The sequence below is a fragment of the Pogona vitticeps genome, chromosome 3 (assembly GCF_051106095.1).
Source record: "Pogona vitticeps strain Pit_001003342236 chromosome 3, PviZW2.1, whole genome shotgun sequence".
Taxonomy (NCBI): Eukaryota; Metazoa; Chordata; class Lepidosauria; order Squamata; family Agamidae; genus Pogona; species Pogona vitticeps.
Genome location: NC_135785.1, coordinates 213,545,526 through 213,573,472, shown reverse-complemented (window position 1 = coordinate 213,573,472; position 27,947 = coordinate 213,545,526). Strand labels below are relative to the sequence as shown.

General features: G+C 37.3%; 1 protein-coding gene and 2 long non-coding RNA genes across 22 annotated transcripts in view; 2 read left to right on the top strand and 1 right to left on the bottom strand.

Moving 5' to 3' along the window:
• Window positions 1-27,947, bottom strand: part of ROBO2 (roundabout guidance receptor 2) — a 1,246,783-nt gene that overhangs the window by 31,118 nt on the left and 1,187,718 nt on the right. For 13 of the 20 annotated variants that reach the window (XM_020785431.3, XM_072994027.2, XM_072994034.2 and 10 more), the window contains 5 exons: window positions 25,235-25,516; window positions 24,767-24,892; window positions 22,077-22,233; window positions 18,148-18,408; window positions 15,594-15,805 (listed from right to left, as the gene is read on the bottom strand). In XM_020785431.3, coding sequence (XP_020641090.3) covers window positions 15,594-15,805; window positions 18,148-18,408; window positions 22,077-22,233; window positions 24,767-24,892; window positions 25,235-25,516 — 1,038 coding nt within the window. The remainder of the gene's footprint in view (window positions 1-15,593; window positions 15,806-18,147; window positions 18,409-22,076; window positions 22,234-24,766; window positions 24,893-25,234; window positions 25,517-27,947) is intronic. The other 7 variants (XM_072994031.2, XM_078388987.1, XM_072994032.2 and 4 more) reach the window with 1 other exon arrangement.
• LOC144587751 (uncharacterized) lies at window positions 65-1,946 on the top strand. The gene is made up of 2 exons (XR_013542897.1): window positions 65-172; window positions 1,733-1,946. It is a non-coding gene; the product is annotated as an uncharacterized LOC144587751 (long non-coding RNA).
• Window positions 2,123-15,086, top strand: LOC144587750 (uncharacterized). Its single transcript, XR_013542896.1, has 2 exons — window positions 2,123-2,254; window positions 14,870-15,086. It is a non-coding gene; the product is annotated as an uncharacterized LOC144587750 (long non-coding RNA).

Genomic DNA, 27,947 nt, shown 5'->3' with positions numbered 1-27,947 from the left:
AAGACAGGTTGGTTTGCTGCATTTTCTCCTCCAGCAGCCACACAGGCAATTTAAGGAAGTTTATGGAGGCAGAGACCCCTTGGAGATGATGGTAACATAATGGAGCAGCACTTTGCATCCCACCTGAAGTGACAGAAGAACTTGGGCCATACTGCTGTTTCATATATTTGAGGTATTTTATATCTGCAGTTCGGCAATTGTGTCATATTTGGACATTTAAGGCTTACTATGATTCTGTAATTGTTAACAAGCACTCGCAAGGATCTAGTTCTAAGTTCAATAAGAAAAGAGTCTTTTCTACCACTGTACATCTATTTGTCAGCTTATTTTTTCAATTACTTTTAACCCCCCCCCCCTTTCAATGTGGATGCACATGTCAATGCAGTTGAGTGTATCAAGGAAGATGAGAGCAACATTCTCAGGAAACCTCCATTATGAATTTAGACTAGTAGCAGTGTCACTCAAGGTGGAATGCTCAAAGCAGGTGGACTTGCAGAGTAGCGAAACAATATTGGATAGGAGTACATATTCTGCTAAAAATAAATATTGCTTTGTAATGTTCCACTAACCCCAGAACTGTTTCTACTGAGCATTATACCAGACAATATAGATAAGACAAAGAACTATCTAGTTATATATATATTTAGTCACTGCAGCCAGAATTATTTATGCCAAGAATTGGAAGAAATTGGTGATACCAAAACAAGAGGAACTTACTGAAAAGATACGGGAAGTGGCAGAAATGGATATTCTATCAGAAGTGTTGAAAGACTGTCCAATACAAAAGGCAACTGAACGATGGGATTTATTATTTAAATGGCTCGAGTCACCAGATAGTGCTTGAATGACATAGATTTAAACTAAGATGTAAATGTAAGTTAAAACCTGGAGGGCAATCAAATTCTAGAAAAGCGGAGAGCCAATTTGATATTGCAACATGACTAGATTGGATGTCAGTACATTTTGTGTTCTCCCCCCTCCTTTTTTCTCTCCCCCCATATCCCCCTTTACCTTCTATACCCCTTACCTTATCCCAAGTTGTTAATAAAAAAGAAAAGAAAAAAGATGGAATACTCAAAGCTGAGATACCAGACAGAGGTACATGCATTCTTTACAAAATTTAACAATTACATCAGCAAAAGACAATTGGTAAGGCCAGTGGTGGTGGTGGGTGGTGAAATTCTTGAGGGGCATGGACTGCATAGCAGCAGTAGTGGAAGGTAAGACTGGGAGATTACATTTCATAAACAATGGCAGTGACTCTCACACTAACTCTCGCTCCTATTGTGCAGAAGGTTGAAATAGTAAGACTTTATGAATATTTTATATCCATAAAACTCTATTAAGAGACAATCCAAAATAGAACAAGAGACAATGTTCGAAGATAAATTCCCGGGTTTGAATGCACTCAGTCAGCTACTGGGAAGAACAAAGAAAAAGTATAAATGGGAGTGTTGTTAATGAAGCAATTGGATTAAAGTCCAAAGGAGGAAAAATTGTGAATGCGCAAAGATGCAAAAGAAAAATCTAATGTTACACATCGCGTTTAAGTAGAGCATGAGATGTCAGAAGTAGGGATCAAGGCAGAGTTAAAATTATATTTTAAAAAAGAAAATGGGATGTTTAAGCATTGGAATACATGGTAATTACAAAGATAAGATACAAAGGCTGGTATCTTATCCAGGGACCAGTAGAAAGTGAATTGCCTTTTGTTTTCCTCTCATCCCGCCAGGCTTTCTATCGCATGCCTCATGTCACAAGTCATCCCAAAATGAAGGCAAGGCCAAATATGAAGGAAGGAACTTGCCAGAGTGAAGGGAATGTTTACATGGTTACTCTCTGCCTTTGTAGAATGAAAACAAACTCAGAAGAAATTGTGTGGCTCTAATAGCGTAAAAGGAAGCCTTTATCTGTATGGAGAACATTTCATACAAAAAGCTGGAGAAGGAGGAGTGAAAATTCATGGAAGAAACATCAGTAATTTTAAACATGCAGAAGACACCACAGTGACAGAAAACAGAAAATATACCATAATGACAAAAAATAGAAAATGTAGTGGCAGAAAACAGCACTGACTTGAAGCAATTGCTGAGAAAGATTAAAGAAGAAAGTGAAAAAGAAGGCTTACAGCTGAACATTAAGTTGACAAAAATAATGACTACATAATCAAGAAATCAGAAGAAAACTGATCTTGGAGAAAAACCTAAGAAAGAACTAGAGAAGATCCTTAAGTATAAGAATGGAAAATGCAAAGGTAGCAATTTTAGCATTTCTGTTGAGTAGCAGTTCTGCTGGGCAGAGAAAAAAAAATGTTTGCTATTTTCATAGATAAAAGAAAGAATGAAGTTTGGGTAACACCCTTATTAATAAATAATTACATACCATTACAATTCCAGCTTATGGCGAGCCTTGCCACTGCAAGTAATCAAACATGGTTTACCAGTGCCTTCTTCCAGGACTAAGCAGCTTGTTCAAGGCTACAAATGCTGGTTCTTCTTCGAGGGGGCACATTAGTAAAACAAACTCCTATCCTTGGCTCATTATGATATCCAGCCAGATAATAACTTCATTAGGCCAGTTAAATGAGGGTAGTATTAGAGTTACTGTCCAACTCTGGGTGTTTTGTTTGTTTGCTTGCTTTTTTGTTACTTCTGTCATTTGTGCTTGTAATGGAAATCATGCTTTGGTGCTGACATTGGTGGCAAAGACAAATTTGGCAAATTTGGTGGTGGAGATGTATGTACAAATGAGATAAAATGCATATACAGATAAAGATGGGTTGTACCCCAAATTAGAATAACAATAGTTCACACTTCAAAGGTATCATATGGAGAAAATCTAAAACTATTCCACATGGTAGCAGATGTGAGATTATCTTGGTCAGCAGCTCTTTATAAGGCTTAAAGCTACGATTCGGAATGTATCTCCCTGAAATACTTTAATAAATGGCACCAAGCCAAATACATTCACTATGTGATTTCATACCATCTGTATCTTTTAATGTACATTTTAACTCATACCTTGGGAATGGAGGCAACAAGTGGCCACTGAAAATGAATTATAAGCTTATTATTCTCTGATATCTGAAAAATGAAACTAAGCTAAATTTCATTTAAGCAAGGCTACTAATTTGTTTAACTGGGTGCCGTAATTGATTTGTTTAGTTCTGCTCCTGCAGTCAAACATAATAAATGATTAGAGTAAGTGCCTTAAAAGGCAATCTTTCAATGAAGCTATTAAACTATTGCATTGTTACAATGATAAACTTTACCAACTCAAAACATCTTCCCAGAAAATTCATTTAGAAAGAAAGATGCGAGAGAGAAGCAGTAGTGGAGATTTTTTAAAAAGGGATCAATTCTTCACAATAAGTGTTATAGGCTGCGAGAAGATTTTGCAAATAATGAATAATCAGAAATTACAAGACAAAAATTATTAGCCTCCTTTATGCAGTATTTAAAAAGGTGCATGCCAGTAAATCTATACTGAAGTGAATAGTCAGTGTGTGCTGTGCATTGCTTTGTTTTTGTTGTTCATTGAATTAATTTTTATTAAAATATAATCTCATCTTGCGCATTAGAGCCATGTTAAGCAGAGCTGAAATTTCATTTTGCCAAGCAAAGAAAAGAAAGAAAGAGATAGGAGATAGCCTGACATGCAAAAAGCATTAGCTTCAAGTCTACAAACCTGTTCTTGATAGGCTGGTTCCATCCAGCCTAAAACCAGCTTTATCTACTGCTGCAACCAGAACTTGTGCAAAACTGATGCTGGCAAAGATGGAGTCATCTGAGAAGCTATCTATACTAGAGCTACAACTAGAAAAGTTAAGGTCCTCATCAGGCACAGAACCCCATCCATTTACCAGTGAACCTAGAAATAAATGTACGGGGCTAGTGAGTTGTACAGATGAAATAGCTTAACTGTTTATATGAATTTTAAAGGGCTATTAAAATTGATTTCTCTTCATTCCACCTCCAAATGTTACAATTTTTGAATTAGTACTAAATGGAAACTGACAGAAAAGACTGATAGAAGTTCCTTCCAACAGCATGGATCGAACACATTTAATCACATAACTTGACATAAAGAAAATAGGAACAAGCTAAATCTCATGTTTAGTTGCTCTTCCAAATTTCTGATTTTTGAACTGAATATTAAATCACCATATGCTAAAATTTATTAACTTTAACATAATGTCACTCAAATCAGATTAGTGTAAAACCAATTTTGGAATAATTCTACATTTATTTTTATAAAAATCCAGTCTTTCAAATGAATTATTTCCATTTGGCTGTGGATTCCCAGGCACAAACAGATATAAGGCAGAGATGGATTCTGCATTACATTTGGCTCCAAAAGTCCCCTTGGAGACCCAGTTGCATGGAGAGAATTTTGTCATGTTTTGAGCCCTAAGCTCTATTTAATTTGACAACTATTGAGTATTGTTGGCTTTCACAGGTCAAAAAAAAATTGGAGGTGAACTTCCCATTGCATAGTGGGTCTCCAGGGACAGGGATGTGTTTCCTTTGTGGAAATCTCCTATCCCTTGGAAATCTCCTATCCCTTATTTTCATACACTATTAAATCACACGCTTTCCTTATATCCTGGATTAATTATGAAAATATTTCACTTTTAAAATTAGGGTACATATAATGAAATCCCCCCACCCCAAATGCCAATCCTGAGGGCTTTCATGTGCTGCCACACAAATTGGGAGTTCTTGCAATTTACTTTTCTCTGTCCCTTTTACTGGATGAGGCAGGTGAGAGAATTCTGTTAGCTTATCACTGCAAGTTTGAGATAAAATATAAAAGTCACTTTTTGTACATAATGAGTTGGATAAAAGTTTTGCCTTCCAACTGTTTATTTACTTTTTGTTAAAATATTTTTATTTATTTATTTATTTATTTATTTATTTATTTATTTATTTATTTATTTATTTATTTATTTATACCCTGCCTATCTAGTCGAACGACCACTCTAGGCGGCTAGAGTATCCATCTTTCTCCTCCAAAAGGACCCGAAGTTATATAGGCGTCCTTCAGTCTCAAGAGACTATGGTAACATGCTCTGAATTGAGGAGTGTCCTCTCCAGAGCATGAAGCCTGGGTAAAGTAATATGGAGGATAAGCTGTTACCCAAGCAGCAGATCCCCCCTCTCCACATTGCTGAAATGGTCCAATGGAAAGGCAAGAGCCAATACAACTGGTTCCAGCAATGTTGCAGGAGTTGGCAGAACCTGCCTTCGGGACTCCAGCTCCGGATTTTGCCTCGAGGTTAACTCCTGAAGCCTTTTTCATGAGTGGATATAGCCACAAGGCAGTGGAGGTTTGAAATCGGAGTTTCCCTTCTCCTAGATGGGCTGCCTTCCATGGCTGAGGAGCCCCACCAACCCGGCATGCTCTTTAATAGTATGAAAGTATGATCAGACCCTTTAAACAATTTAAAGCTAAAATCAGTAAATATATAAATGCTAAAAAACATCAAACAAATATAACACTAAAAGACGCTAAACAAAATTAACACCAAAAACACATTCAAAGCAGTAAAACACAATCATTCATTAAAAAGCCCCACTCAGGAAGCCAGACATTAAGGGAAAGCTTGTCTGAATAAAAAAAAAGTTCTTTGCCTGCTTGTGGAAGGACAGCAGAGATGGATGGAAGAGTTATGCTTATGGAAAGTGCCTACTCTCCTCCCAGTTTTCAGGGATTACACTCCCTACTCCCAGTGTTAATTTTCAGGAAACCTGAGGGGGAATGGAATGGAAACTCCTAATTTTGAGTGCAACTCAGTATCTAAAGGAGCTCCAGGTAGTTCCTCATTAGGTCAGTAAGGACCTGAGGTCTAAAACAGTCACTCTTAGCCTTACATAATGTACAATGCTTACAAATGTTATCATGGTAAAAATAGGATTTCTAGATTAAAATAAGAAATATTGTAACAAAAATTTAGCATTCCAAGGTGTTTATATGATGGGATAAACAGATTTGGTGCCACGTAGTTTTTCAAAACAACAAATCTATATGTTTTGTAGGATGACCACAGCTGCTCATGGCAGGACAGTGGCAGACTGCAGTAAAGAGTTTATCTAAAACAGTTTTGCACTTGCAGATACAAGAGCAGAAAAGGAATGAGTCTATAGAGATCAGACAGGTAAAAAGCAAAGCTGAAAAAAAGCAAAGTGAGCTGCTTATATACTACCCCATAGCGCTTCAAGCATTCTCTGGTTGGTTTACAAGTTAATTATTGTGACGGAATGCCCACGTCACTCCTGTCAATCATAGCTGAAGCTCAAGTGCAGGAGCCTATGAAAGGACAGGTGGGGCAGAGTCAGACAGTGAGAGGGAGTTAGAGTTGGGGAAGAGGGAGAGAAGGTAAAAGAGAGAATGAGTGTGTAGAGGAAAGAAATTGAATAGTCAAGATAGATAGTCAGAGAACTTGAGAGAACTGATATTATTAATAAGTTGGTTAAAGTGAATAAATCAATAAAACAAATCAAGAAGTGAACGTGTAACAAGTATAAAAAGTTTTAATGAGAGATTCTATACAATGATTAATAAGAGCATCTGTGATTCAACTTCAGTCTAAATAAACAAGTTAATGAACATACCATCACATTTTCTCTCTGACCTTTCACCTTTGTTGACTCTTCTAACTCCCTTTCCCTCATACTAGCCTGACAACACTGCCTGGGCTACTGAACATATATGATGCCTGCACATATTCAGAGCATTCCTCCAGTTTAACAACAGCTCTTTGTCTTCCATATTTGTTAGAACAGAGAGAAAGGAAGTGGTGTGTCTATGAAGAATGATTATTGGGGGCTCTGAAGTCTAAACAAACCTTGTCACTGAGTTTGCTGCAACTGTGCAAAACCTGTTATACTTTGGAAGGGTAGTTGCTGTCCATAGCCCATAGGCTTGGTTGTGCTTCAAAAGGAGCCTCGGTAAACTCCATCTATGCATTGAGCCAAAGTAGTAGCTAAAGAGCACTGCTAATAAAGTGTTAAATCATATAATGTTGGGTCCAACCCCCTGCTCAATGCAGGAAAGTAGAACAAAGGGTATCTGCCAGGTGGTTGTCAATTTCTCTTGAATGCCTCCAGTGTTGGAGCCCTTACCACCTCTTATTGATTCCATTGCTGTACTGCTCCAACAGTTAGGAAGTTATTCCTGATATTCAACTGAAATCTGTAACTTGAGCTCATTGCTGCATGTCTGGGATGATTGAGAACAGATCCTGCCCCTCCTCTGTATGACAGCCTTTCATGTATTTGAAAAGTGCTATCATATCTCACCTCAGTCTTCTTTTCTCAAGGCTAAACATACCAAGTTCTTTCAGTCTTTCCTCATAGGGCTTGGTTTCCACCCACTGAATCATCTTTGTTGCCCTCCTCTGAACTTGTTTAAATTTGTTAAAGTGCAGTGTCCAGACCTGGACACAGTACTCAAGATGAGACCTAACCGGTGCCAAATAGAGGGGAACAAGTATCTCACAGTATTTGTAGACTATACTTCTAGTTAATGCAACCTTAAATAGCATTTGCCTTTTTTGTAGGCATATCACATTGTTGGCTCATATTCAGCTTGTGATCTATGACAATTCCAAGATCTACGTATTCTCGAAGGCTTTCATGGCCGGGATCCGATGGTTGTTGTAGGTTTTTTGGGCTGTTTGGCCATGCTCCAAAGGTTTTTCTTCCTAACAGTCTCTGTGGCTGGCATCTTCAGAGGACAGAAATTAGAGACAGAATTCAGCCAGAGTCCAAACAGCCCAAAAAACCTATAGCAACCATCAATTCCAAGATCATTCTCGCTCATAGTATTGCTGAGCCAGGTATTCCCCATCTTGTAACTGTGTGCTTGGTTTCTTTTTGCTAGGTGCAGTACTTTGCACTTATCCCTGTTGAATTTCATTCTGTTGTTTTCAGCTCAGTGCTCAAGCCCATCCAGATCATTTTGAATTTTCTTTCTGTCTTCCAGCTATTCCACCCAATTTTGTGTAATCCACAAACTTGATTAGCATCCCCTGATCCAGGTCCTTAATAAAAATGTTGAGGAGCACAGCACCCAGACTGAGCCGTAGGTTACCCCATGTCATGAGTGCAGCCAAAGATCTGGAACCTGAGGGGTTAACTGTAGCTGAGGAGAATGCTGAGCGATTAGAAACACAAACAGCTGAATTGCCTCCAGATTCCCCTCCCCCAGTAGATCGGCTGAGGGCCAGGCTTTGGGGAAGACTTATGATGAAAATGTCAGAGGACTGCTTGAAGGCTGCCCACAAAAACATTCAATCAACTAGCCCTGAGTTCTGACAGGATGAAAAGGCTTCCAGCAGTTCAAGGGCTCTTTTTACTATATAAGCAGCTCTCAGCCGGCTGGAAGTCCATGGAAGCAACAAGTCAAACCTCTGGCTTGCATCCACACTCCTGACTACCTTGAACCTTGTTCTCTGGACCCTTGGCTTTGGACTCTGATCCTGGACTACGTTGTGCGTTTTGTCTTTGGACTCTGACCCTGGACTATGTTGTGTGAATTGGCTTGGTATTTGGATATCGGCTCTGCATTCTCTGAATTTCTGACATAAGACTGACTTAGCGGACTCTGCTATTGTAACACCCGGGAACATGACGCCCCACTTGTTACCTCCACCCAGTTTGAAAAGAAGTCATTAATAATTATTTATCAATTTTTCCCTGGGATTAATGTCATGCTGACTGGTCTGTAGTTCCCAGGTTCCTTCCTTTTGGAAGACAAGGACAACATTAGGCCTCCTCCAATCACATGGCACCTTACCCATTTCCCATGATTTTAAGAAAATAATAGACAGTGCTTCTGAGAGCTCTTCATCCAATTCCTTCAATATTCTTGGATATACTTCATTCAGCCCTGGATTTTTGTACTTGTTCAAGGTAGTAAGGTATTCCTTGACTATTTGTTTATCAATCTCCAGCTGCAGTCCTGTCCCCTCCACTTGCACTTCACATTTATCTAGAGGATAATAGTCTGTCCTTTGGGAAAATACTGAGCTAAATTAGGAATTGAGCACTTCTGCCTTTTCTTTGTTTTCTGTCATCATTTTTCCATCTCCATTGAGTAGCTGCGAAACTTTCTCTTTTTTTGTATTTTGCTATGCACGTACCTCAAGTTTATTGCTTTTAGTGTCTCCAGTTAAATGACAAAGAGACTTCTGGGTCCTAGAACAACTATCATTCTCCAAATGAATGAAAACAAAGAAACAAAAAATATTCTTATATATGTTTTGTCAGTGACTGCAGAACTAGCTCACACTGCCAAACAACATAACATAAAGTAACACTTTTTGTGACCATTATGTGGCTTCTTGGAGGTAAGAAGCCCACTATGTTTATACTACTTTAAAACACAAGACTTCTCCAGGCAAAGCAGAATTGCAGTAGCTATGCACATACATTAAGGACCAATGGCCAGGATCCTACTGGTTATTTACAATGACAGAAATGCAATTACATAAATTCTTCTACAGGAAGAAAGGGACGGTAGAAATTAATTAATTAGTGTAAATCACAACAGTGAACTGCCACTACTTAAGTTACCAATGGTATTCTCACTGCATACGAGTGGTATGACTTGGCACATATGGAGTAATATAAACAGCAATTTATTAATTTATGGCAATTTGCTGTTGCTGTTTGCACCATTATCTCTAAGCTAGAATGCATAACTAATAAGATTCTAGTCAATGAATCAACTTTGTACCAATGGGCTTTTGTCTTAAATGGGTACCATGTGACAGGACAACTCAACCCATCAGAAATATTTTAACATAATTGGACAAATCAATAATACTTATTCCACAGTTCATGGGAAGTGGGGATGACATAGGCTAGTGTCAACTCTGATTTAGTTAGTTCACTGCCGTGTGAACTGAAGTCAAATTGTCAGTCATAGTGAAACTTTAAAGTATCATTTTTGCTCAAAGGGAAAATCCATTTGCTAACTTGCATAAATAGCAATAGCCGATAACCATTACTGCTTTTATAGCAGATCATTATTTTTTATTTTGTGTCTTAACAGTTTCAGTGAAATACATGCAATTTTATTTTCTTCCTGCATTCTGCTAATTTAATGTAATAGACATATGTATGCGTTCATGATGTGCCATAATTATAGCCCAAATATTTACACTGATCTCTTTATTCAGTTAATTCCACAATACACTATACAGGCACAGAAGAGAAATATAAGAGTACACATATTATGATTTGAAATGTAATTGTCATAAGCAGGAAGATAACTAATACCTTGTTTCTGCTGAAGTGAAAAAACACACGAAACCTCTTTGCCAGAATGTATGAATCATTTCATTGTTGGTAACGGCAAACTTTGAGTTCTTATGTCTGAGAAAATCGTATCACTTAAAGTAATTTAACATTTAAAACAGTTTAAGGGGGTCAAATTGAGTGGTAAAAAAATGGAAATGTGTAGAACAAAGTTAAATTGTAGTGCAAATATTGAGGAGGGGGGAAGCCAACACCTCTTAATTTGGATTCTGGAAAGCACCGCCCCCTCCCGCAACTATGATGAATGATTTGATGGAATTCTCATATTAGAACAAAACAGACACCAGCCATCTGTAAATTAATTCACACAATCAAAACTCCAGAATATCAGTAAATAAACAAACAAACAAAGCTATCACTGACAAAGATATACAGTATTTTCTTTCTCAGTGTAAGCTGGTTTGGAAATATGCTATTGTCAAACTATTATTTTTCAGGCTGCACTAGAAAGACCACTGTTTTGCAATGAAGTAGAATTAGTCATGCAATGGAATGGCATCAGCTGGGGTGAAAAGGATTAGTGCTATTTGCTTTTTCCACCAGACGTATAATTGCTATGTCCATGCCCAAGAAACTGTGCCTCCATTATATCCTACAGACTGTTATGAAAATTGCACAATGAAGTTGTAACACAGCAGTGCATGTGGGTGTGCGCACACATGAATGTACACAGATAACGGAAGGGATGATTATCTGCTGTTTTAATTATTATTTTAAATATTCCTTACTCAGGAAGTTTGGCATATTTCATTCAGTGGAAAGAAAGTGAATAAGGCTTTATATATATATGCTCTGAAAGTAGGGACTTGGTTTATTTTGTCTCCTATAAAAATGGTAATGCAACAATTAGCAAGGTCATATTATAAGGCACAGATTTTACTCTAGCCTAATGGATGTAGGGATACACATTCATCAGCAAGGATGAATTTAGCATAAAACGACATGTAAATGAATTGATGACTGATCATAAATTAATTTTAGTGCTGAAGATGTAATGGAGGCACAGCAAGTTGCCACTTTATCATAGTATTTTACTGCTCAGCAACATTTGAACAACTACTTAATGTTCAGTGTGCATGCTAACAGCTTGAATAAATTTGAGAAAATTCTTTGCCTTTCAGCAATATGGAGGGGTGGGGAAAAGATTGCAAGAAAAGATTGAAATTTAAAACTGAAATAAATTTGGCTAAGTGGCACAAATTCATTTTTCATTGATGCTTACGAATGTTTTGATGATTCTGCATCCATAAAAACTGTCAAATGTATAGATATATTGCATATATGGTACTTATTAAAGTTGTTCTGGACAGGAAAATAGAATATAAATGTACAAATTCCATCCTATATTTAAATATACTTTCCAATACAGATAATTGTATGATATTAAGCTTAAGTCAAAGTCTAATTACCTAGCATTAACATGCATTTCATTTTGGATTTTTGCTTTCCTCTTTTAGCTTATTTTCAACAGTCTATTAACTCCTGTATATGAAATTTAGATCTATAACCAAATTTGCTTATTTAACAATGACACCAGGGATTCCATCACATTGCCTCCAAAAATGATTTCACAGTAGTATGTCATAAATTATGGTTTAAATGTGTTTCCAACTAATGCCTTTATTAGTCATAGAAAAAAGTTAACTTTATATTATTATTGAAATATTATTATTGAAATATTAAGCTGGGTTTTCTATTTCCAGTTTTCAGGAAATCACACAATGGTTGAAATCCTGTTGCTTAGCATAAAGTTGCACTAGAATAAGCCCACTGAATCAATGGGATTTGATGAGTCAACTCCTTAATTTTCATTAATTCAAGTGGGCCTACTCTACTTATAGCAGCATAGTAGATTTCAATTAGATTAAGCCCATTTGAATCAATGGAATTTATAGAGGAGCTGATTTACCAAATCTCTATTTATTCAATAGGCCTACTCTGGTGCAACTCACTACAATAAGATTTTGACTACTGAAATAGTTCTCTTTCCATATTTTCAGCAAATTAAATCAATGCTTGAAACACAATGCATTTGAACTATCACATAAGTGAACTGTGTCTGACACATTAAAGTAATATATTCTCATGTTGCAATTGAAATAAAAAATGAACTTAAATCATTCAAATAAGCAGAATTTCAAATTTAAAAGTACAGTGAAGAAAACTATTACTTAGTTTTTATTTTATTTATTTATTTATTTATTGCATTTATATGCCGCCCATCTAGACATAGTCTACTCTGGGCGGCTCACAACTTAGTTAACAGTCCTGCCTCCAAGCCCCCACAGGTCTTGGATGATACCTCACAGGTATCATTAAAAAAAGGGATGAAAAATAAAACAACCAACATTATAATGCCATTGTACAAAACGCTGGTAAGGCCGCACCTGGAATATTGCACAAAGTTCTGGTCACCGCACCTCAAAAAAGACAGTGGAACTGAAAAAGGTGCAAAAGAGAGCGACAAATGATGACTGGGCTGGGGCACCTCCCTTATGAGGAAAGGCTACAGTGTTTGGGGCTCTTTAGTCTAGAGAAAAGGTGTTTGAGGGGGGACATGATTGAGATGTATAAAATTATGCAGGGGGTGGATAAAGTGGATAGAGGGAAGCTCTTTTCCCTCTCATGCAATACTAGAACCAGGAGACATTCACTCAAACTGAGCATTGGGAGTGTGAGACAGACAAAAGAAAGTATTTCTTCACCCAGCGTATTGCTAGTCTGTGGAACCCCTTGCCACAGGATGTAGTGATGGCATCTGGTCTAGATGCCTTGAAAAGGGGATTGGACAGATTCCTACAGGAAAAGTTCATTGCAGATTACAAGCCATGGTGGGTATGTATAATCTCCAGGCTTAACAGGAAGGTACCTCAAAATGCCAGATGCAGGGAAGGGTTATCAGGAGACAGGTATCTAGTCATCTCATGTGCTCCCAGAGGCATCTGGTGGGGCTACTGCAAGATACAGGAAGCTGTACTAGATGGGCTCTTGGCCTGATCCAGTAGGGCTCTTATGTCTATAAATGCCATCCACTGCTACTGTTAACAAAGAGAATTAGGTCTACCAAACTACTTCAATAAAATTCTTTCCACTTTTTTGAACTTGAACTAGACTAACAAAAACAAATCACTGATCATGTTTTGATAAAGTTATTAAAGAAGTCAAATGATTATATTCATGAGAAGATCTAAATTAGTCAATTTATCGACTTTCTCACACATGTGCACTGCGTTTATTTTGGTCTACAAGAACAATTTTTTTCTTAAGATCTTGGCATAATGACTAAGCTTGGGCATTTTTTCAAAGTATTGTAGTTTATAATCACCACCACCATCATCTTAGAACTACAAAACTGGATGGGACCATGTGGATCATCAAGTCCAGCCCTGTCAAGGAGGCATAGCGAGGAATCAAACTCTCAATCTCTGGCTCCAAAGCCAGATTCCTAAACCACTGATATATCCAGCAGTTCGATAGGGGCTAATATGAACAGAGGGTTCACTTTTTAAAAGCATAAGTAATCCATGTACTTCAACTTTATTAGGAAGATCAAAACTGTGTGGTGTAGAAATGTAAGTATGCTAAGTGTTCTTTAAAAAATTACATACCTATGTCTACACTAAGGTGCTCATATAAAAACACAATATGTAACAAATATATTTTAAATACTTATATACTTTACTATAAGGCCTTCATTGATTTGCTAGTGGAAAGAGTAACTGCAGAGATACACAAAATTATTCAGAAATACAGCCAGGAGCAAATTATATCTGAGATGCCAACAAATTCAAACAAAATGGCTTAATATGCTTGTGGACTAATAAGCCAGTCTTTCAAATGCAAAGATTTAAGCATGTAACTTCAGTTGGCTGTGGATTTCAAATCACAGCAGTCAAACTACAGTTCTTAAATCTTAATTAGCTTGGCAAGGAGTCTGGCCCCAGGGCACAGAGGAAGGGAAAACTGGAAAGTAGGATAAAGCACAACTTCTTTTAATTCAACAAGAGAGAGATGGGGGAAATCAGAGGCACCAATGCTCCATTCCTGTCCTTTTCTCACCTCTGTAAGTGGAAAATGCAATGTGTTTTCATGGCTGCACTGTTTAGATAAGGGCAATGAAATGCTCAGAACAACTTGTAAGGCACAAGGAACGAAGGCAAACATTAAGAGAAACTGCATTAATATGTCTTCAGTGAGCAGACATATCCTGAAAATACATGTAGAAATTAGTACTGTCCCATAAAGATCAATGACTGAAGAGACGTACAATAGTTTTAATGAGTTATATAGACCATGCATGCTTGGGCTCCAATAGACCTCAGTCGATATAGATATAGTATGTTAAATAAAGGTGCAACATCAGTTGAAATGAGAGTCTGTTGAGCCCTGGAATGAGGTCACGATATTCATGTGAAAAGGGCACATCTCAGAATGAAGCAACTGTCCACTGTATCTTCTGTTAAAAGCAATTTTACTACCAATTCAGGATGAGAAAAATGTGTTTTCAGGTATGATTTTGACAATTCTATTTGTGCTTTCTCTAGGCACACAAAGAATAGGAGGAGAAAAACAGAAGATGTCCAGTCAATTAAATAGTTTTGGGCAGAAAAGAAAGAATGATTAACTCTAGCAATATGAAGAGAACACACAGAAAAAAAGGCACTATGTTTAAGTTCTTCCATTCTGCAACAAAATTCATCAAAACTGCCTTGTTAATCATTTGTGCTCAACATTTTTATACAGCCAAAAAGGAAAAATAAACATTTGATTGCCATTTATAAGTAAGCGGACAACCGTCTGTCAGATTTACTTTGATTTGTATTCCTGCATTGAGCAGGGGGTTGGACATTATGGCCTTTATTCACCCCTTACAGCTCCATTATTTTATGATTCTATAATGCTGGCTTTTTAGATTGCTCCTGAGATAAAAATGTATTTTAAAAAAAGTCAAGCTGCTTCTTTTTAAAATCTACCCAATGCCCACATATAATGGACTTACTTTCCCTGTCGAGTGAACTTTCCATGAAAGCTGGGATATAATTGAGTTTTCTCTCATGTCTTTAAAGCTTTTTAAAATTCATGAACTTTCTTATTCTCAGCAAAGCAGAAGTGTTTTCAGATCCTTCTTTAACTATTGTGCTTAAAAACAACACATTTTAAAGGCAACAGGGACAGGGCGGGGGGATGGGGAAGCTCTTAAACAGCATATTGTTTATGACACATTTATAGCCTTGCAAAGAGAGTTTAATGTAAGTTTCGTTTCTCTACCTGTCACAGAACTGTCTAGATTGTCCATGCTGGATCCTGGTGTATGTTCTACTCCTCTCAATGGCTTTGTGATTTCTATAGCCTCTTCTTCAATATCATCCTCCTCTTCATCCTCTGGAATATCTGTTTCCAAATCAGATATTAGAGTTCCAGATACGTATCCTAATGGTGGGACTGGGGTGTGGGGCGGCTGAGTATTGCTTTGACTGTGCCTAAAATAGGAAAATTTTGTGTTTAAACACAGCACAATGCATTTAAAACAACAACACTTTTTAAATATATACCAGCACATTTAAAAAATGAAGAAGCATGGCCCAACAAGTGTTAAACCGTTTGAAGGTCTACTTGTTTCACCTGGTGAAAAACGTGGTACAAGAAGTCTGAAGTACTTCTGTGTGGTTTTGACAATTTTTAAGTGTATCAGTAACACCTAGTGATATACTGCAAGGGTGAAAAATGTGCTGAAGAATTTGTGGCCAGCTCTAAATCAGAAGTATGCTCATTTTTGCTGATTATTTCCAAACGTTATAGGATGGGAGCAAGGCTCTCTCTGGATCAGTTTTTTTCTACTGCATTTTATGTGATACAAAAAGAAAATCTCTAAAAAAAGTTTCTTCAGTTAGAACTGTGTTATTTCACAGGTCAGAACTGATAACAATAAAATGTTGCAGCACATTTTTGGGGGAATATATTGGCTTTTTCGTAAGGCAGACCATTTTCCTTTGTGAAATAAATAACTAATGGATGGTGGCCTTAGTTTATCTGAACATTCTGGAAGCATAATTTGCTTGTAGAATTGCTCCTGTGGAATGTTTTCATTCTAGTTTACAAGTCATATTTTAACTTTATTCTCCATTTCTTGAAGTTCAGTCTTTGTAATTTGCTGCGAAATTCCTCAAATGTGGCATTTCCAGATTATTAGGTATATGATTAATGTACTCATGTTTTTGACTTCCTGGCCACTGCCGGTTTGAAAAGGTGATAGGAAAAAATAATAATAGCAATGCCACATATTATAGATATCATTACATTAACAGAAGTGCATTCATTTATGATAGTGAAGTATCAAGGAAGAGTCAATGTATCTGATACATCATGATCTACCCTGGGTGTTTAATTCCTCATCTAGGAAATACAGACTGCCTAATGAGATGCATGATGCTAACTGACACCAAAAGTTGCACCTGCAGTTTGTACGCCACCACAGGAAGCATAACAGCTGCAAGGTACAGGCTGAAAGCATGCCAGGGCATGCATCTGTGTCCTGACTGGCACAATTATACATTTAACCTAGACCCAAATTAGCTGACGTTTGGGCTTCTGGCTTGTTAAATAAACAAGCTATATCCCATGACGGAGGTGGTCTGAGCACCCTGTCGATTGGCTGCAGCTTGCAAATGAGGCTGAAGTACTGAAAATTGTCCAAGGAAAACAGCTGGCTATGGCATTGGCAGAAGATGCACACAAGCCTCTTTGACCTATAATAATGCTTTTGATGTAAGTTGTGGCCTTTGTATGTCAGGAAGCATTTTCCCACATTATTACTGTCATGGTGCCACTTGGCATGTGGTTTGATTTTGTTTCACATTCATAACCATTTCTTTTCTTGCTGATGTTTTATTGCTTTGAAAAGGACATTTCTGCATGTTAAGAGATCTCCCCCCAAGCCTGTCCTTGGAAAAAACTTGTTTTCTTGGGAGTCTACGTTGCTTGTTTTCATTCACCAAGCAGCTTTTTCACAAGTCATTCTGTTATTGAAGTTTTCCCTTCCCTTCCTTATGAATACCCAAACCCAATACAAATACTGTATAATTTCTGCTATGTGTATTTTTAGATAACTTCCCGCATGATCAGTAGGTTATTTTAATTCAACGCAATAGGGAAGTTGCACTTTTCAATGCTGCAACTTTGCCAGACATGCCATAATGTCATTATCAAGGTAGCAGTGGACATTATTCTCTTCTAAGAGAGTGTTCATATAGAAAATCTATCATCTCTGAAATAGACAGCAAGGTTTACACAGCAAAACCTGTGGCCTAACTTCAATGCCTAAACAGTTGGTGTCTGACAGATGAAACCTTTCCCATTATGATGCGTTCATCAAGAAAATAGAATATATATTTTTTGATATTTAAGATCAAATTAGATTTTATATGGGTTGTGTATTCCCTTTTATTTATGCATTTTTCTTCCCACAGTACAATTTCTTCAGACTTATGCCACCATAATAAGAACCTGCAAATTGAGTCCATGCTTACCTTTTAATGTCTAAACATAAAAAACCAAAGCATACTAGATGCAAGATAGGTAAATGAGAAAAGCCATGTGATAGATGTTTCTCATCACTCAAGGGATCACATCTTCTAAAAAAACAGGCTTAGCATGTTGTCTAGTTTGGCCCCTAGTTACAGATTTATCTTGTTAAATGTTACTGAAGGCAAGGGCCTCATCTTCCAAGCTAAGCACTATTTTGATCTTATATTATGATTTCTTGGGAGTTTTTTTTCTTTGTCTTTCTTTAGTTTCCTAAATAGCATGTGGATCAATCATTTACCATGTTTGTTTTGCTATATCAAACTGATAAGCTCTTGTCAGTTCATCAAGGTGGGCTTGAAGCATAGGCTGCATCTCCTCCCGTGGAGAGGGTGTTAGTGTTGCTGTGGACTGTTGTCCAAAGGAGATTGCAGGTGAAGAAGCCACGCCTCTAACAGGAGGTGTAGGAACTCTGTCATCTTCTTCTTCTAACTCATCCTCCATTCCCTGATGCAAGTATGTCTGGATTGGTAAAGGTGGGCACCATCCATCACTGTCATACCTACAATATAAATTATTTAGAGTTAGAAACTGCCCACTTTTAAAACATGAAGATATAATTCTTGCATTATATGGAGCTATAACCTATATTTTCATAATAATCACAACAAAATAAAACCCAGTTCTCCAAAAGCCATGCAAAAGAGTCCCAGTCAACAGTGATTTTGGCTAAAATTCATTTGTAAATTTCAGTCCAAATATATCAAGTTGTGCAAGGAAAATTAGTAACTGAAGATACACTATGGTACTATTCAATATGCATACTGTTGCTACTTCAGCTAATTCAAACAATTTTTAAGGTAGGAATTCAGTGCAGATAAAAGAAAACAGGAAGATCTTACATTCCTGTTTCTGGAAGCTTTGAGCTCTTCCAAATGCAGCAAAAGTTCCACAACATTTTGTTATGAAGGAGATTGGGGCTAATGTGTCCAAACTACATTGTTAAAATTCATGTGTCTGAAAGCTGCATCTCTTTGGGAAATCTTTGAAGTTCTCTGTAAAATTAGCTTCCATGACTGATCTTCTCTTCCAGAGCACCCCCATCCTGGAAAGATATGCTAATTGAAGGCTTCCCACCAGGAACCATTGTCACATAAATGTACCTGTCATGTAAAGCACTGGTTCTTAACCTTGGGTTACTCAGGGGTTTTGGACTGCAACTCCCAGAAGCCTTCACCACCAACTGTGCTGGCTGGGGTTTCTGGGAGTTGCAGTTCAAAGACATCCAAGTAACAAAGGTTAAGAACCACTGATGTAAAGCATCACAATGATAAACTATGAACAGAACAAACCCTGGTACAAAATAAACCATGTGTTCAGCAGGGAAGAAAAAAATGGAAGAAAGCATTGATTAGATTGGAGCAAGCTTTATATCTTAGGGATGGTAAGAAAAATACTGAAACCAACAGTGCAGATTCTGGTACTCTTACAGGATTTTTGCTGGTCTGGAAGAACTAGTCAGAGGCACACTTACTGAAAGTATATTCCACTGAATAAGTGAAATGTATTAATCACTAACTTAAGACTGTAGTAACAAAACAAATGAGACTGTGGTTAGAAAATGTGTTTTAATGAAACAGCTAAGTGAAATTATGCTGTGAAATCAGGTATCATGCCCAGAACTGTACATTTCTACAGAAAATCTACCTGGCCCTGACCTAGCACAGCCAAGCTAGTGCCATTCATGAAACATGTTTGAACATGACTGCTTTCCTAATTCAACAATGATAGGCTAAACAATCCCTCATTGATAGAATCAAAATGTGAAAGAAATATATCCTAAACTATTCTGAATGTATTGGCTAAATTCAGTGTAACTCATAATAAAAAAAATGCAAGCAACATGTATGCTTTTAATAGCAAAACCAGTCATATATCTCAATTACCTTGAAATTAGGGTTACACTAAGTTGGTTCTGACTTAACTGCACATGCTAAGTAACTAACAATCCAAAGGCCATTTCTTTTTAAATACTGATAAACCTCTCATGAATGTCATGGGTGAGGGGCCTCTGTGGGATGCATTTGATATAATTTGGCACATTTGGCAATGTCTCACGTTTTGAAAGACACTGAGTCCTGAAACAGAGATGAAAAGCAATGGAATGAAGGGAAGGTTTACTAGTGAAAATTTTCAAAGCCATTAGCCCTATTCAGGTATTCTAAAGTGTAAACATGGAAAGGAAAACGGAGATTTGAGCTCCAGACACTTCCTTTCTACTTCCAACTTCCCTGAGCTGGGGACAGTCTACAGATACGTTCTAATTGTGTTCAGATGGAAGTGCTTACAGAGGTCTATATAACTAGAAGGCTCAACAGGTCAGGGATCCTGATCACATGAAGTGTGTTAAGCATGTTCAGCTGAAAATAAATGGAGTTCCTTTGAAGAACTTCCCATCAATATGTGGAGAGAACAGTGTAATGTTTATCTCCAACTCCCACTACAAATCTGTGAGAAAGCCAGAATTTGGCTGTTGTGAGTGGGAGAAAGAAGAGAGCAAGAGTTCCCATAACATCAAGCATAAATGGCATTTCTGGTTGCTTACCCAGTCAGCTTTTGACATTTCAGTGGTATGATTACACACAGAGAGACAGGTGGAGGGCTTGATAGTAGGGAGCTACATTCTCCCCTGAGTTACTTGAATCCTGCATGCTAATTGCAGAGATAAACCAAACTAAATATGAGTCTACAAGCTGCACACATCAATTCTTCCATTTGTGTTTGTTGACCAAATTTTTCAATAGAATTAAATGGCATAATGTTACCGTATTTTTCCATGTATAAGACACACACACACCCTTTCCAACTCAAAATATTGATTTCTTATTTTAAACCTAAAACACATTCATTTAAAAATTAGATAACATTTACATACTAGTATGCATCACACTTTAACTTTATTCAGCCTCTGGGCTCAGAATACTTCTGAGCAGTGCCGACATATTCCACCTCCAATGAGGTGTGTTCCAATTGGTTTGTTCAGCATCAGTTGACATCAGTTACACAAGGCTTGTGATGGGAGGAAGTTAAGTCTAACTGTAGGAAGCTGGGCCTCCTAAATGGAGGCAGCCTGATTGCAAAGGCAAGGTATGGGCCATTTTGTTCTCTCCTCAGCTTGCTTTCATGTATAAAACGGCTCTCAGTTTTTAGTCTAATGATTTTAGGAAAAAGTAGTATCATATACATAGAAAAACATGGTATTCTTATGTAAACTGCAATGATTTTATTTTATAAGGATTCTGGGCTTTCCAGGCTTAGGATTTGTCTCATACATATGTTCTTTACATAAAACCATAGTCATTAATCAGCACAACATTATCAAAAGAAAGTGTAATTTGAAAGGAAAACACAGAAAAAGATATGTTTTAGTTGTGTGAAACTCTATTGTTTTAAGTATCACATATTACTTAGCCTGAAATAACCAGTGTAGTCTTGGAAACAAAGATAAAGTTGTCACCCAATAGATATTATAACTTCTTCAAAACCTCTAGTTTATGAATGTGGTATATTGTGCTTCTGTGCCCATGATTCATAAAGCCAGTAAATGACCCCACACAAGGGAAAATCCCAAAATATGACTCCTTTCTTCCATCAGTTAACCACTTCTCACCCAAACACAAAGCAATTGTCAGGGGTGTTTTTCAACAAGCATGAATGATTTCAACTGATGGGTGGTTTTAAAATTTGCATTCAGAATTTTAATTTAATTTATATGTTTCATTTGTGTTCTGTTGACAGCTATGCTGCTGAAGTGGACTGCAGTCTGGAAAAACCTATTCAGCTACTTCTCTTTCATTTATTTTAGTGACTATATCCTCTGTATACTTAGTGCATCTCTACATATGAATAGACATAGGCTCCACAAACATACCTGCCCTTTTAATGTATAAAGACCACAGGTCTTTAATGTCTAAAGACCACAGGTCTGAGATACTGGGCAAAATCCTGCTCATGCTTAATTGTGTTGGGCATTACGACCAGTCACATGTTCCTGGTGCAGCCAATTAGACAATGCACCAACGGAAGTACTTTGTGAATAACATTTCTGCATTGGCTCTATCAAAGCTACTACAGGCATAACACTGAGTTACTTCTGCACTGAATTATCCCTCCATGAGATTTTGCCCACTGAATCAAACATTTTGCTAAAAGATTAAAAAAGGACATTACCCTGCTTCTTGCTGATCCAGCCCATAATGTTCTAATTCTGTGCCTGGAAGAGGCTGTATTGGAGGGGGTGGAAGAGGAACGTTGGCCCAGTTAGACCCATTATTTTTCTGGGGTTTAGATGTATTTTTGTTTTTCTTTTTCTTCCCTCCTTTCCCACCTGAAAACAAGAAACATTACAGAAGTATAAAGAGACCAAGTTGATTGTTTACATTTCCCAAAATCCAGATGGCACACTAAAAGAGAACAGAGGGAGAGGGAGAGTATTTTTATCTTAGCAACATCAGCAGCAATATGTTAGAGTTGTCATAAGGTTATAAATAATAATAGGATGGAAGGGAGTGAAAATAGTTTGTGTAATTGCCCAAAATTATTTCTTTTTTCTTTCACACACTTTATATAGCCTTGTCACAATGAAGGATAAGCTGAATAAAAGTTGATACAGTATTTGCTGAATCAAAACTAAATTTATTGATTTATTCATGGCTGTTGTAATCCTCCATGCAGTAATTGTTGGAAAAAAAGACCATGGCAACACTTTAAGATGGCAGAAATCAGTGTTAATAACAGCATTTTGCATTCTCTTTTCTGCATCTCCCCTGTCCCTGGGAATAGAGTACAGTGGTGCCTCGCATAGTGATCGCTCCGTTGAGCGACGAAATCGCTTAGTGATGGAGTTTTTGTGATCGCAAAAGCGATCGCTTTGCGATGGTCCCTATGGGGTTTTTTCGCTTTGTGATGATCGCAGGGAAGCGATCATGGCAAAGCGAACCTTTTTTAACAGCTGATTGGCAGTTTCAAAATGGCCACCGGGAAAACAAAATGGCCGCCCACTGTTTTTCCAGCGAAAATGGCGGCGCTATGGAGGATTTTCGCTTAAAGGTGAGGTTTTAAGCCCATAGGAATGTATTGATCGCGTTTTAATGCGTTTCTATGGGCTTTTAAATTTCGCTTAGCGATGTTTTCGCTTAGTAACGTTTTTTCCAGAACCAATTAACGTCACTAAGTGAGGCACCACTGTATTTAAGGATACTACAACAGACTTTATTAAATGATGTTTTAAATGGGGTTTTTTTTGCTGTGCGAAGATCGGTTCCCTGCTTCCGGAACCAATTTTCACTGATTGGCGGGTTTCAAAATGGCTGCCGGCTGAAGAAAATTCCCCCCTGCTGTTTTCTAGGATGGATTCCTCACTTTACAGGCACTGAAAATGGCCACTGTATGGAGGATCTTTGCAGGTATTCAGCCCATTGGAACGCATTGAAAGGTTTTCAATGCGTTTCAATGGGTCTTTTTATTTTGTTTGATGACGTTTTCGCTCTACAGTGATTTCGCTGGAACGAATTAATGTCAAGTGAGGCACCACTGCATATATAGAGAGAGCTGTTTTCTAACTGGAAAAATACGGGCCGTTGTATTAAAACATACTGATAAATTTCTGTCTGTAATATTTTAAGCCCATCTAAGGTAGCCAGTTCATGACTGGCACAGCCTTCCGTCATTCAGAGGTCAGTAAATTGAATACCCAGCTCACAAGGGTGGTGGCAGTGGCAATGCATACCCTGCATAATTAAACTGTAAACCATCCAGTGAGTGCTTTAAGCACATTGGGGTAGCCTATAAACAGCACACTTTAAAGCAGGCTTGTCCAACCTTGGCCCTCCAGATGTTCTTGGACTTCAACTCCCAGAAGCCTTCAGCACCACCTCTGCTGGCCAGGATTTCTGGGAGTTGAAGTCCAAGAACATCTGGAGGGCCAAGGTTGGACAAGCCTGCTTTAAAGTAATGATTGTGTTCTTCATCCTCAGAAAGAAGAGGAAAAAAGGGTTAGGGAAGGAGACACTTATACAGGGGAACATTTGTGTATGATAGATAAACTGAAAGCTGTATAGAGGTTTGGGATATATAAGAGCTAAAATAATAATAAAGCAGGAAAGAGAAAATCTGGCATGGCAAAATTAAAATCATTTAAGAAGTTTCATACCGGAAATGTCAAACTATTGCACAATATATTTAAATCAAAACTTTTTGCTGCTATTTCTAAAGCTGTGACCCATTTTTCAATGGTATGGTTGCATAATTATAACACAGCATGCAGTACAAAATCTATACTTTATGAATGTATGCAGCTCTGACTCTTTTAGACAGTGACTGCCACAAATAGCTTCTCTTTCAATTCTACTGTGTTGCTATGGGTAAACTTTTTGATGTACAGTAGAAATATTGTGAAGCCTCACAGGAATTTGGAGGTTTAATAATGATACAACCAAAATATTAACCTCATCATGAAGCTCCTCAGAGAAAACCAGTGCTATAAAGTGAAGATTGATTGATGAATAAAGTCAGCATTGTGCCAGAAAAGCGAGAATGTTACAAAATAAGATTTCATATCATGCTGAAATACACAGGGTACAAAGGCTACAAATCTTTTCTTATTATCTCTAAATGGGTTTCTTGTTCAGTTAGAGCAAATAAGGCACACTGGTATTTTTATTTTTTTATTATTATTGAAGTCACGGCTTTATAGAAGAAAGCGACAAATTCAAAAATCTATACGGAAAGAATATTGCAGTATTTGCACAGACTCTGAGTGCAAGATATCATTCTCTCAAGGCCATAAGTGTGTTTGCTTTTTTAAAAAGCTGCTTACATGCATAAACACTTCTCCTCACACAAATTGTATTGAAACCAACCTGATAGGCTGCCACTTCTTTCTGAGCTGTTGTGAGAGCTGGTGGTGCTGAAATCCTGTGACTGGTTGTGTGGCATTCTATTAGACAATCCCTCAGCCAATCGGTAGTCAGGGATGTAAAGTAAGGCTAAGGGTTAAAGGGCAAAGGTCACAGTGCCATCATGTGATTAGTTTATAGCACATGCACAACATGCAGTTAGCTGATAAACAGCTGATGTGGTTGGGCTGTGAGACATAGTTAACCTAATGTATCCTAATGAGTGGGGTGGAACTTAGGTAGGTCAAGCCACTAGGAAAAGATGAAATCATAGCACAATACATTAGTTGTGTACCTAGAGGTACAGGATGCATGCAAGGTATGCTGTCAGATAAGGGAAATAAGAAGATGGAAAGACAAGATAGAGTTTTCTAACCATGCACAAAAGATTTACTTCAAAAACACTGTAAGAAAAGTAAGAACCAGAATTACCATTATTGCCTTTGTTCTGATCTGGCAGAGAGTAACCAAATCCCATTAGATCGCTTTTTTGTTGAATTGAACTCTTCCACTGAGGGTCTGGTAAATCGACTGCCAATTCATGGATGCTGTTGGAATGCAGTATTTGTGTTGTAGCATATGGTGTAGCTTGTGTTATCTGACTGGAGCTATTGTAATTGGTTTTGGTAGTGAAGTCAATACTGCTATAAATGGCTCCATCAGAAAGCATTGTGGCTGTTTTATCCCCTTGGCCTGGCACCGGAGGTAGCACGTCTGGGATGAAAACAGAAGAATGAAACAAATTAGCAGAGGAATCCCCCAAACCATCAAGGTTTTAATAAGAAAAATAAGTATGATATTTTGCACGTTTGCATTTCAGCTGAGCCAGGGTCCATGAACTAATGAAGGGGAGATGATATACAACTACCTCCTTGCTATCAGCATGTGTGACAAACTTTCTACTTGTCCTTCACGTCTCACTGCCTTAAACCATCTTTCCTCTATATCTTCAGCTGTGAAAGTGAAGTTTGGAATATTTCTGTCTTGAAGAATGTTTTCAATTGCTCATTTCATTCAGGGCCAATGAAACTGTCTGTGCTCCAGGGAAATGATGAAAGGATTGACTCTACAAATCACAGAAGAAACCATCTCTTGCTGCTGTCTCACCTCTCTCTCTCTCTCTCTCTCTCTCTCTCTCTCTCTCTCTCACACACACACACACACACACACACACACACACACACACACACACACACACGCATACTCTGAGTATTCCACAGAACTAACCAATGAATGTTGACTTCTCCTTAGACCACTTTTTCTAAATACTGTAGATGTACAGTATGTATGTATGAATGTACATAACATGTATATTTGCTCAGGACTACCATATTTTTAAAGCTCAGGAGAAGAAAAGTATGAATAAATCTGTTTGCAATGAGTCAAGACTTGAACAGCGTTAATTATATGATCAGTAAATTATGGTGATAAATTAAACTGTTGAAAATGAAGGAAGTCATAGTTACACCAGATAAAAAAATATAAAGTATATTTGCATTATATCAAATAATTTGTACATCTGGTGAATAATGAAACTAAGTTATCTATTCGCATAGATAAATTTGTAAATTCTAATGTATTAAAGACTCATTCCTATGTGTCTGTAGAGCTAATCTCTAACAGCATGAAAGGTTCAAGGAAGTTAATCAGAACATATCGGTTATATAAGGTGTAATGTAGAAAGCCATAACAATCTTTAAACTTGTAAAAAGTTGAATATATGCATATGTTAATCTTTTTGGAGCTGAATTATAAACAGAATCTTTAATGCAGTATTTGTAGGCTTGCTTTATTCCTATCAGTCACATAAAATACAATATAATCACCGGAAACCAATCACGCAAGAAATAAATCATCACCAGCATGCAGAATGAAATCCAAGAAACTGTACTTTTTTTTTGTAAACATTCTGATTGTGCTTTAATTCATTAGTTATTCCTTTTGTTTACAGATAGTCCATAAACTATTTTTTCACATTTTTCAAATGTTCATTTCATAACAGACATATTCGTCTGTTTCCTTAATCTTGGTACATCCATATTACAGTTAACAGTATCAAATAGGTTTTGAAAACTTCTTTTAAACAAATCTATATTTCAAAAATTACTTTTGATGCTACAAAACATTTTCTTTCACTCATATCAATTTACAGAGTTCATGTTAAGAAATACTTGTTCTGGTCACAGCTATTGCCTTTTTTTGCCCTGGAAATGATGACTCTCCATGGAAGGCCTTCCTATAGTCATTTCCAGACATATTTCCAAACTATGTCAGAATGATGTTGCTAGGAAATACTCAGCTGAAACCCAGCAATGCTTGTAAAGATGAACGCAAGGCAAAATAAAGAAGTCTCCTAGAGTGGTCGCAATGACCAGATAGGTGGGGTGTGAATAAAATAAATAAATAAATAAATAAATAAATAAATAAATAAATAAATAAATAAATAAATAAATAAATAAATAAATAAATAAGAAAGAAAGAAAGAAAGAAAGAAAGAAAGAAAGAAAGAAAGAAAGAAAGAAAGAAAGAAAGAAAGTAAGTCTTCGGACCATTTCATAATGAATTTGTATGTACTACTGTCTATCTCCAACCTCATCTTTGGGAAGATTTTCACCCCTTAGCATGGCATACCATGGTCATGGAACATTCTACCCTGGCCTCTGTAAGGCTTTGCAGTGGGAAGGAACTTCATAAATATAAAGTTCATTATCTAGATAAGCAAGATCTATGATTGAGTACATCCACAGCCAGCAGAGGCCTGCTGAGAGGGAGGAGTAGAATTTTTCCTTGTCCATTTCTATAGCTTTTTTTCCTTTAGTGTTTCTCTCCCATTGATTACATTGGGATGGGAATTAACTATGACAGCTCTGAGTGTGGCATAGTTCCCAAGGATCTATAGCCTTTGGCAACCTATCTAGGGGAAAACTGCAGAGCTACCCTTTTTTGAATTCTCAGACTCCAGAGTGCCAGTCTTAGAGAAGTACTGGCTGCACACTTTTCCTGCGGCATTGAAGAAGCCACTGCAATTGGATCTCCTACTTTGAGGGTGGCTATGCTCCCAGAGATCACAGCAATAGCACTTATATATATTAAACATATAATTAAAACATATGACTGTTTACTAGGAATTGGGAAAAGGGACAAT